The sequence below is a fragment of the Vulpes vulpes genome, chromosome 2 (genome assembly GCF_048418805.1).
Source record: "Vulpes vulpes isolate BD-2025 chromosome 2, VulVul3, whole genome shotgun sequence".
Taxonomy (NCBI): Eukaryota; Metazoa; Chordata; class Mammalia; order Carnivora; family Canidae; genus Vulpes; species Vulpes vulpes.
The window spans coordinates 36,028,836-36,041,281 of NC_132781.1; the positions used below are offsets into that span (position 1 = coordinate 36,028,836).

Consider the following 12,446-nt stretch of genomic DNA (forward strand, 5'->3'; position numbering starts at 1 on the left):
TAATAAATCTTAAAAAAAAATGAAAGGAGAAATATTTTCAACACATGTATATAAAACCAGAATTTGCATTTGAATAACAATATTTGAAATTTTGCAAGTATTGTTTTATGTAAGTAAGTACTTAATGTTTCCAAAGGTTATGTACCGTGGGTCTTATTGTGTGTTTGAATTATTCTTTCAACGTCACCAATATACAGTGTGACTTATTTCGTGTATTCATGTTATGTATTTGTCATTAATTATGTAAAGATAATTTTTAGGGATATAGGTTGGTAGAATCAGGGTCTTTGGGAAAGTTTTTCATTTTTAGCTTTTTCCTTTTTTTTTTTAATACTGTGTGAGTCAATATAGTGATGTTACAGTTTTTAATAGATATTTCCCTCAAAATAGTAGCCTGAGATAACACAAAGTTATTTTTCACTCATAAATATTCTGTTGATGGAGTTCAGTGATTCTCTGTGACAACTCCTTTGTGTGTTGATATAACTTTCCAGGCAGTGTCATTTCTTACGGCATTTTTATTGCATATCAGAAAGACCTTCTATAAATCACCAAGGTAGAGGTGGTCATGCCAGGGAGAGGTCTCTTGCCTGCAATTAAGTATTTAGCCCAGAAGTGGCATATATCATTCTGTCCTTAATCCTTTGGCCACAAATAGTCATATCAATTCAAGGAGCATGAGAAAATATCTCCTTGCCTTATGCCCCAAAAGAAAGGAGAACTATATTTGTGAGAGCATTAGAAGTCTCTTCTACAAATATTTAGGCCTAGTATTTTCCTGCTTCATGCTCTCAATTTCTGTTTTGAAGTTATCTTTGGAATTACTTTCTTGTTCTTTTTAAAAAAGGTTTTATTTATTTATTTGAGAGAGTACAAGCAGAGGGGAGGAACAGAGGGAGAAGCAGACTCCCCAATGAGCAGGAAGCCCAGTGTGGAGCTTGATCCCAGCACCCTGAGACCATGACCTGAGCCAAAGGCAGATACCCAACAACTGAGCCATCCAGGTGCCCCTACTTTCTTTTTCTTACTATCCTGTCTCCTTGTTACCTTAGTTCATCAATGCCCATTAGGAGGTAGATTGAAACATTGTTCATGTTGAAACATTTAATCCATATAAAAATATAGTGATTAATTTAGTTGACGTAAGAAGGAATGGGAGTAAATGGGAGTATGAATATAAATTCATGATGTATTTTCTAGTACTGTCCACTGAAAAGTCTGGGAAACAATCACTAATACTCAAGCAGTAAGCACCCCTAGCACCTATAATCAACTATTGGGTCTTCTATACAAAATAAATCTCAGGATAGCCAAATAATTGATTAGGGGAATTTTCTCTCTATAGAAGTATGTATTCTAGCCAATTAAAAGGATGGCAGAAGTAAATAAACCTTTAATGAATTTGTGAGTCTGGGCAATGGCTGCTAATTTCACAAAAAGAGAAATAAACCATCATTATGTGCCTCCTGATGGAGATACAATAGCATCAGCTTGGAGATGGGTTCTGCCAAAAAATATAATTTAAATTTGATCAGTTCACTGGAACTGACTTCCATTGCACAGTAAATACAGAGGATGGAATATATAATTATGAAAATGGAAACTTTGGGAAACTACTCAAGACCAACATCTTGGTTTCTTCAGCAAGTAAATTGTGAGGAAAAAGAGGATTGGAAGGAGAGAGAAAGAAAATATACATATTAAGAGACTTAAGAGTCTAGCAATCAGTTATAATATATTTTAGATTCTGATTTGAACAAACAAGTTAAAAAAGATTATGAGACAATTGGGGAAACTTAAATACTGACTAGATATTTGGTGATACTAAGGAATTTTTGTTAGTTTTCATCTCCGTCTGTTTGGGCTGGTTTAAGAATACCATATTCTGAGTGTTTATAAACAACAGAAATTTGTTTCTCACAGTTCTGGAGCTGGGAAGTCCAAGATTAAGATGCCTACACATGATACTGTCTGGTTATGGCTTGCTTCCTGCTTCATAGATAACTCTATCCTTGTATCCTCACATGGTAGAAAGGGCAGGGAAACTCTCTCAGGCCTCTTTTGTAAGGGTGACTAATCTCATTGATGAGAGGTCTATCCTCACGACCTAATCATCTTCCAAAGTGTCCCACCTCACATTGGGTTTCAACATAAGAATTTGAGGAAGACAGTGGTAATGCTAGTATGGTTATGTTTTTAAAGTATCTTGTTAGGGATCCCTGGGTGGCGTGGCGCAGCGGTTTAGCACCTGCCTTTGGCCCAGGGCGCAATCCTGGAGACCCGGGATTGAGTCCCACGTCAGGCTCCTGGTGCATGGAGCCTGCTTCTCCCACTCCCTGTGTCTCTGCCTCTCTCTCTCTCTCTGTGTGTGACTATCATAAATTTAAAAAAATAAATAAATAAAAATAAAGTATCTTGTATCATAAATTAAATAAATAAATAAATAAATAAAAATAAAGTATCTTGTTAGAGATATATAATAAAATATTTATATATCAAATTAAGAATAAACTATAGGAGCTTTTTTTTTTTTAGAGCACAGAGCAAGTTTGTTGTTGTCTAGGCATTTCCAGAAAAATCAGTTTTTCATTAACAAATTTAGAGCAGCTAAATTTGATGTGAGAAAATTCATTTTGAAAGAAATAACATCTTTAAAAGATAGCATAGAACAATTTTAATATGGAGTAAAACTAATTGATGAATGAAATGTTCATTAAAAGTTTAAATGGAAAAGTATTTATCGTTATGAAAATTATGTAAAATGAAATGAAAATTGAAAACATACATTTGGGGATGCTTTGGTGGCTCAGCGGTTAAGCGCCTGTCTTCGGCCCAGGGCGTGATCCTGGAGTCCAGGGATTGAGTCCCACATCAGGTTCCCTGCATGGAGCCTGCCTTTCTCTCTGCCTATGTCTCTGTCTCTCTCTCTCTGTGTCTCTCATGAATAAATAAATAAAAATCTTAAAAAAAGAACAAACCATAAATTTGGTTCTATTGAGTATTAATCAATTAGTTTAAAAAGTATAGTAGAGTTTACTCCGGAAACTTTCCAAGGCAAAAGCCATGAGCTCATTGATGCTAAATTAATTCTTACTAATTATAACAGAGTGGAGTCTGATTTCTATCTTCTGCCCTGAGAATAATACTTCCCACAGAGAAGCTGCTCTTCAGCCTTGGTCTGGAATGAGAAGACGTGATACATTGCTTCCCATCTTCATGGAATGGAGTGGAACTAAGGCCTAGGAAGTTAAGTGACTTGCCCAAGACCATATAGCTAATAAATTAATAAAGCCTGGGTTCAAACTCAGGTCTCTCTCACTTCAAATGCCATGATATGAAATAGTATGCATCACTTAACTACTTTCCCCACAGAGTCGTGGGACACCCTTACCTTATATCCAAAAGACAGGGACACTTGGGTAGCTCAGCGGTTGAGCGTCTACCTTCAGCTCAGGGTGTGATTCCGGACTCCTGGGATCAAGTCCCACATCGGGCTCCCTGCATGGAGCCTGCTTCTTCCTATTCCTATGTCTCTGCCTCTCTCTGCGTGTCTCTCATGAATAAATAAATAATATCTTAAAAAAAAAAAAGAAGACAGTGGAGGGAGAAGGACCAGGGCATAGAGCAGCAGTTGAAACATGGTGCAACTTTTCCTTCAGTCTGGAGCCCTGGGTACATCTGCCTGTTTTTAACCTTTTAACTATATGCCAAGAGTTCTGGGTATGTTATAGAATATAGAATAAGTCTTTCTCTTAAAATGCATATTTATTTCTCTCTCTTCTGAATTAATCGTATTATTTACTGGGATGATATCATTGCCTGAGAGAAGGCTAGTGAGATCAGTATCACAAGCATCAATTTTATACTACATTAGTATAACAGTATGCCAGGTCTCAGGCGGAATATTCATGCCTACCAAATATTTAAGAAAATATGTTTCTTATTCTTTATTTTTTAATAGCTACAGAAAGTTACTAAAGAGATTTTTTTTTGAGATTTTATTTATTTATTCATGAGAGACAGACATAGACATAGGTAGAGAGGGAAAAGCAGTCTTCCTGTGGGCAGCCTGATGCAGAACTCAATCCCAAGACCCTGGGATCAGAACCTGAACTGAAGACAGACACTCAACCACTGACCCACCCAAGTGCCCCAAGAGGTTTTTTTTAAGTAGGCTCCAAGCCCAGTGTGAAGCCCAGGGCAGGGCTCAAACTCACAACTTTGAGATCAAGGCTTGAGCTGAAATTGGGCAGTCCCGGTGGCTCAGCGATTTAGCGCCGCCTTCAGCCCAGGGTGTGATCCTGGAGACCTGGGATCAAGTCCCGGGTTGGGCTCTCTGCATGGAGCCTGCTTGCTTCTCCTTCTGCCTGTGTCTCTGCCTCTCTCTCTGTGTGTGTGTGTCTCTCATGAATAAATAAATAAAATGTTAAAAAAAAAAAAAAAGACTTGAGCTGAAATCAAGAGTCAGACCCTGAACTAAGCCACCCAGATACTCCCAAGAGATTTTTTTTTTAAAGTTTTATTTATTTATTTGACAGAGAGAGAAACACAAGCAAGGAGAGGGAGAAATAGGGTCGGTCCCCAATGTGAGGCTTGATCCCAGGACTGCAGGATCACAACCAAGCCAAAGGGAGATGCTTGACTCTCCCTTGAGCCACCTAGGCACCCCATCCCAGAGATTTTTATTTTTTATTTTATTTTATTTTATTTTATTTTTATTTTTATTTTTATTTTTATTTTTATTTTTATTTTATTTTTAAATTTTTATTTATTTTAAAGATATTATTTATTTATTTATTCATGAGAGACACACACACACACAGAGGCAGAGACATAGGCAGAGGGGGAGGCAAGCTCCATGCAGGAAGCCTGATGTGGGACTCCATCCCGGGATTCCAAGATCACGCCCTGAGCCAAAGGCAGATGTTCAACTGCTGAGCCACCCAGGCATCCCCCAAGAGATTTTTAAATAAAGACCTTATAATGAGTTACAATAACAATAAATGCTTAGTGCTTTTTAATAGTAGCATCAAAATACCCTTTCTGTCCTGTGCACCCTCACTATCCCCAAATCCTAAAAACAAATCTGAGTGGTAATGAGCATGGCACTTAGTATTTCATAAATATTAAAGCATTGTCAGTTTAACATAACCATTGCTTTAAAAATAACTTTTTGAGGATAAAAAAGATATTACTCATTAGATGTGTTAGATGCATGATGATTTCTGGAACATGTAAATGGTGGAAAATACATATGCCTTAGAATTCAGGAAATATGGTGATTTTCCTGGGCTCTTTACTTCATCGGTCAGATAAACTTTCGAACTTGGTAGTTTTGGAAGGTTCTTATATTTTGGAAGTGAGATACCAGTAAGTTCCAGCATTCCAACCAAATCTATTCAAAACCAAATCTTCTACATTTTAGAAATATTTGCAAAACTGAAAATCATATCTTACTCAAAATTCCTTGATTAACTTTACCCTCACTACTTTCCTCTCTTTGTATTAAAGTCAGGTAAGGGATCCCTGGGTGGCGCAGCGGTTTGGCGCCTGCCTTTGGCCCAGGGCGCGATCCTGGAGACCCGGGATCGAATCCCACATCAGGCTCCCGGTGCATGGAGCCTGCTTCTCCCTCTGCCTGTGTCTCTGCCCCCCTCTCTCTCTCTCTGTGACTATCATAAATAAATAAAAATTAAAAAAAATAAAATAAAGTCAGGTAAGTGGTCAGAAATGAAGAGCTTCCATCATTAAGTTAAAGCAGGGGGAAAGGGCATGCCAAAGACATAGTGCTTATATAGTGAGTTTGTGATCATTTGGAATTTTGTAGTTTAATTTTCAGTAGATTTCACCAAAATGATGTCATCTTGCTGATGATGGTTTTCATTTCATGTAATACTAAAGAATGTATATAACTGCATTATAGAACTGTGTAGTGGTTAAGAGTCCAGTTTCATGAAACTGTCTTGCCTAGAGTATGAATATTGACTCTGCCAATTCATTAATGTATGACTTCAGACAAGTTCCTTTATCTCCTTGGTCTCTAGTTTTTCTCAACCACAAATGGGGACAGCAGTAATGCCTTCCTCATGGAATCATTTTGAGGCTTAATACTGTTAAAGCATCACAACAGTTATATGGCACATAATAAGTCCTTAGATGTTGTCTATTGTTTTTATAATTATGAAAATAATCATTTATTAATGGAGTTTACGTTAGGTTAAACACTATAGTGCTGTGATTAAGTAGTTTCTTGTTGACTGACAGTATAAAGATCGAGATATATAATATGTAGCATTTTATGTATAGTATGCAACAGTATGTGTCCAGTTCCTTTTTCTCCTCTTCTCTACTACTGTCATGTTTTAATTTTAAGCATGCTATAAACACATTACATTTTTATTCTTATTCCTTTATTCCAATTATCTTTTACAGCAATTAAAAATAAGACAACTACATTTTATATGTACCTTCATTGATGCCATTTCCTATTCTTTTGTCTTTTATAGGTACATGTATCTGGTTTGGTATTTATATTTCCTTCAGCCTAAAGTATTTTTTCCCCTTTTTATGTGGTGCAGTTTTGCTGGTAATGACTTGTTTTCATTTTCCTGAAAAAGTCAGTTTAACCTTTCTTTTTGAAAGATACTTTCTCTGAGGATAGGATTCTCAGTTGTTCCTTCTTAGTGTTGTAAACATACCACTTCCCTGTCTTCTGGCTTATGTAGTTTTCAATGAGAAATGTTTCTCTCAATGATGTAGTATGTCTTTTTTCCTCAGGGTACCTTAAAGATTTTATCTTTGGTTTTGAGTAGTTTGAGTATGGTTTCTCTAGTTGGTTTTGGGGGTTTAGAGGTATAATTTATCCTCCTTGTTCTCTGAACAGCTTATTTCTGTGGTTTTGTGTCTATTTTGGAAAATTTTCTGCATTTATCTCATCAAATATTTCTTCTGCATTCTACTTCTAGGATTTTCAGCTGCACGTGTGTTAAATCATTTGTCTCACTGCTCTTGGATTTTCTATATTGTTTCCTCCTATCTGCACATATTTTCCCCTCTGTTTCATTGTGGACTCTCTTACTTGACTCTCTTGAACATACTGTTGAGCCATTCCAAAGCTTTATTGAACTCTGTTCCCCTGTTTTTCCTTTGTCAGGGTGTTTTTTTTTTTTTTCTTTGCTTCCTGTAACAACATTTTGTGGTTGAAAGATGGATGTTTTATACTGGATGGTAGAGACTGAGAGAAATAGTATTTATGCTTGGCTAGGTTTTTAGCATGAGTAATTGAGTCACTTTCCTCTGTAGTTGAATCTGATCTTGTATTGCTATGCTATTGTGTCGTATGCTATTCCAGGCGAGGCTTACCTTTTCTAGGGTAGAGTCTCATTTGCCAGAGGATTTTTCTTTTCTTTTAAGGATTTATTTATTTATTTGAGAGAGAGCCTCTGAGTGAGAGTAGAGGGAGGGGCAGAGGGAGATAAAGAATCTCAAGCTGACTCCCTGCTGAGAGCTGCTGAGCCTGGCCCAGGGCTCAATCCCAGGACCCTGAGATCATGACCTAGGCCTAAATCAAAAGTTGGACACTTAACTGAGCCCCCCAGGCACCCTACCAGAGGATTTTTCTAATGTCTGCTCTCCTTTCAGCTTTGAATCTTCTTTTCTTAGTTGTTACCCAGCAATAGACATTATTTATTCCTCAGTGTTTGCTAACACAATGGTGGAAGTAGATGAGAGTGCTAGGGTGAGAGACAATCTGTTTTCTGTTTTTCTGTTTCAGTTATAGGCAGACAGTGTATCCCCAGAGAGTTTCTCAATGATTCCATCTATCCCCCAGGGGTAGGGGATCTCTAAAGGTCTAGGGCTATGATGTTTTTTTTTTACCCCTGCCTCAGGGATAGAGGGTTTTTGCTGTTACCTTCCTTCAGTTTATGCAGGGTTCAACTAAAAGAGTTATTCCATAAAGTATTTTTGTTAAGATTTTATTAATTTTTTTTTTATGTTCTGATCTGAAGCCATCTCCCTAGGCTAGTTTTTGCTAGACTTTTCTATCAGTGGCGTCAGAGATACACAGTTTTTGGCTTCAAGAGTGCTATTAAATATATTTGTAAATGTCACTTAATACAGAATATATTTTCATTTATCATATTGACTATGTAAGTTAAGTTTTATTTCTTGAATTATTTTTTATTGAAGTATAGTTGATATACAATGTTACATTAGTTTCAGGTGTACAACATAGTGATTCAACTTCTCTATATATCATGCTCTGCTCATTACAGATGCAGCTACCATCAGTCACCATACAGTACTGTTACTACAGTACCATTGACTGCATTGCCTGTGCTGCACCTTTTATCCCTGTAACTTATTCATTCTATAACTGAAAGCTTGTACCTCCTACTCCCCTTCCTTCACCCATTTTGCCCATCCTCCTTCTCCTGCCCCTCTGGCAGCCATCAGTTTTCTGTATCTCTGGATCTGTTTCTGCTTTTTGTTTGTTTATTCATTTGTTTTTTTTAGATTCCACATATAAGTAAAATCATTGTCTTTCTCTGTCTGACTTATTTCCATTAGCATAGTACCTTCTAGGTCCATCCATATTGTTGCAAACGGCAAAATCTCATCCCTTTTTTTTTTTTTAATTTTTATTTATTTATGATAGTCACAGAGAGAGAGAGAGAGGCAGAGACACAGGCAGAGGGAGAAGCAGGCTCCATGCACCGGGAGCCTGACGTGGGATTCGATCCCGGGTCTCCAGGATCGCGCCCTGGGCCAAAGGCAGGCGCCAAACCGCTGCGCCACCCAGGGATCCCTCTCATCCCTTTTTTATGGCTAAGTAATATTCTGTGTGTGTGTGTGTGTGTGTGTGAGAGTGTGTGTGTGTGTGTGTGTGTACACTACATCTTTATCCATTCATCTATCATTGGACACTTGGGTTACTTGGCCATTATAAATAAGGCTGCAGTAAGCATAGGAGTGCATATATCTCTACAAATTAGTGTTTTCATTTTCTTTGGGTAAGTAGCCAGTAGTGGAATTACTGAATCATAATGGTATTTATATTTTTAATGTTTTGAGGAACCTTCATACTCTTTTCTACAGGGGCTACACAATTTATAATCCCACCAACAGTGTACAAGAGCTCCCTTTTTCTCCACATCCTTGCCAATACTTGTTATTTCTTATGTTTTCAATTTTAGCCATTCTGGCAGGTGTAAGGTGATATATACCTCATTGTGGCTTTGATTTGCACTTCTCTGATGATTAGTGATGCTGGACATATTTTCATGTATTTATTGGCCATCTGTATGTCTACTCTAGAAAAATGCCTTTTCAGATCGTCTGCCTTTTTTTTTTTAAGTAGATCTGTGCCTAGTGGAGCCCAACGTAGAACTCGAACTCAGTGACCCTAATATCAAGACCTGAGCTGAGATCAAGAGTTGGGTGCTTAACTGACTGAGTCACCCAGGTGCCCCATGCCCATTTGTTAATCAGGTTATTTGATTTTTTGGTGTCAATTTGTATAAGTTCTTGATACATTTGGATATTAATGCCTTATCAGATATATTATTTTCAAATATCTTTTCACATTTGGTAGATTGCCTTTTCTTTTATTGATAGTTTCTGTCACTATGCAAAAGATTTTTTATTTCAGTGTAGTTTTAATAGTTTATTTTTGCTTTTGTTTCCCTTGCCTAAGGAAACATCTAGAAAAATGTTGCAACAGCTAATGTCAAAGAAATTATTGCCTATGTTTTCTTCTAGGAATTTTATGGTTTTATGTCTCACATATAAATCTTTAATCCATTTTGATTTTATTTTTGTGTATTGTGTAAGAGGGTGGTCTAATTTCCCCAGCACCTGTCCAGTTTCCTCAGCACCATCTATTGAAGAGAGTCTCATTTTCTCATTGTATATTCTTGACTCTCTTGTCATAGATTAATTGACCATTTAACTATGTGTTTTTTTCTGGGCTGTTTATTCTGTTCCATTGATCTATATTTCTGTTTTTATGCCCGTGCTATACTGTTTTGATTACTATAGCTTTGTAGTATATCTTGAAATCTGGGACTTCTGGTTTTGTTCTTCTTTCTCAAGATTACTTTGGCTTTTGGGGGGTCTTTTGTGGTTCCGTGAAAATTTTAATATTGTTTATTATAATTCTGTGAAAAATGATATTGGTATTTTTAATAGGGATTGCATTGATTCTGTAGATTCCTCTGGAATCTTTGTTGTTCTTTAATCACGCATTTTATTGGGACACCTGGGTGGCTCAGCAGTTTAGAGTCTGCTTTCAGTTCAGGGCGTGATGCTGGGGTCCCGGATTGAGTCCCACATCGGGCTCCTTGCAGGGAGTGTACTTTTCCCTCTGCCTGTGTCTCTGCCCTTCTCTCTCTCTCTCATGAATAAATAAATAAATAAAAATCCTGCGTGGCAAATACTAGGTTACTTTGTTTTTTTTTGTTTTAAACAACATGGCATTTCTGACACCAAAGTGTGGGTGTTTTCCCTTATATAAAATCAGTATTTCAACTGTCTTTACACTAGTTGGGTGTCCTACAATTCAATTCAATTCTGATACTGAGTATCTGGAATTAATGCAGACTTCACAGGTCTGATCTGCCCCCGACTTCAGATGCCATTCACAGATCCTGGACCTCTGGTACTTCTGACCAATTGGCTGTAAATCTAGGATCCCTAACCCTAACCCTAACCCTATGTCTCCCTCTTGAGGTTCGATAATTTGTTTAGAGTGGCTTACAGAACTCAGGAAAACACTTTAATTACTATTAGTTTATTTTAAAGACTACAACTTAGTAACAGCTAAAGGGAAAGAGATGGAAGGGTGAAGGATGTGGGTGGGCAGGGAGGGGAACTTCCATGCTATCTCTGGGTGCTCCACCCCTCTAGTACCTTGATGTGTTCACCAACCTTGAAGCTCTCCAAACACCGTAAGTTCCATTACGTAGGCATGATTGATTAAATAACTGGCCATTGATTTGCTATTAGCGATTAGTTCAGTTTCCAGCTCCTCTCCCTTTCCTGGAAATTGGAGAGTGATGCTGAATATTTCAATCCTCTAATCATATCTTTTCCCCTGACTACCAGTTTACATTCTGAAACTTTGTAAAGGCCCACCAGGAGTCACCTCATTAGCATAAACTCGGAAGTGAATGAAAGGCGTTTATTGGATGCATAACAAAAGATGCTCCTTTCACCTACATCACTCAGGAAGGATTTTTAGAAGCTCTTGCATCAGGAACCTGGAAGAAGACCAAATATGTATTTCTTATTATATCACAGTATCACCCCAGGCACTCTAAAGAATTGTCAAATGAATGAATTTATGTGATAGTTGTTGCTGTCCCTTTCTTATGCATAGTTTTTTTTTTCTTAATTTTTGATTACTATAATACTCATTTCTAAGAGTGTAAAAAAATGTCTTTTGGGGTCTCTATTTTACTTTAAAAATTGAATATATTTGATATAACATTGTAAATTTAAGGTATACAACATGTTAATTTGATACATTTATATATTGTAATATGATTGCCATTCCATTTCTGAACATTCCACTTAGAGAATGTCAATTTTTGAAATCAAAATGTATGTAAGTTTTACAGATGTTGAAGGGAATTCTGAAATTACACAACATTCTTAAGACACTGGGGCTTTTAAAGGGGAGGACCTTGGCCTTGATAAAGACTCCAAGAAGAAGAATACTCAGTGTGTAAGCCAGTGATATATGTACCTTAGAATAGATACAGTGTATTTTTGGCTGAGTACAATAACAAGATGTATGAGAGGAAGAAAAGGGAGACACTTAACATCATTTCACAAAAGTTTACCAGAGCCTTGTTTGGAGATGGAGACAAGATTTGTTAAAGTGGTATCAGCCTCAAATTCCTCAATAACTGAAACATATAATGTTGGCTTTATTGTTTTCTCTTAGGTGATTTACTGTTCTTTTGGTGGAACATCCAAAGGACTGCACTTCAATAACTTAATAGTTGGACTTGTCCTTCTTACAAGAGGTAGAGATGAAGAGAAAGCAAAATGTAAGTATCTTTTTATTATCTCAAAATGATAATAGTACATTTGTGTGCAGAATAATTTACCTGAAAATTCTGATGATAGTCAAAACATTTGAGTTGATATTTCTCCAAAGAAGATATACAAGTGGCCAATAATCACTTGAAGCTCAAACATAATCAGGTATTAGGGAAATATATATTAAAATTACAGTGAGATACCACTACATATCTACCAGGATGGCTAAAATAAAAGACATAATAATTAGTGTTGGTGAGGATGGAAAAGTTGCAACATTGCTGCTGGGATTGTACCACTACTTTGGAAAACTGTTGGGTAGTTAGTTCTTCAAACTGTTAAACATTGAGTTATCTTATGACCCGGCAATTCCACTCTTATGTGTATACCCAAGAAAA

At 36.9% G+C, this 12,446-nt stretch overlaps 1 protein-coding gene across 1 annotated transcript in view; it reads left to right on the forward strand.

Annotated features, from left to right (window-relative positions):
- USP32 (ubiquitin specific peptidase 32) overlaps nt 1-12,446 on the forward strand; it is a 202,388-nt gene that overhangs the window by 88,301 nt on the left and 101,641 nt on the right. Inside the window, exon 3 of the mRNA XM_025996072.2 lies at nt 11,951-12,056. Within this exon, the coding sequence (XP_025851857.1) occupies nt 11,951-12,056 (106 nt within the window). The remainder of the gene's footprint in view (nt 1-11,950; nt 12,057-12,446) is intronic.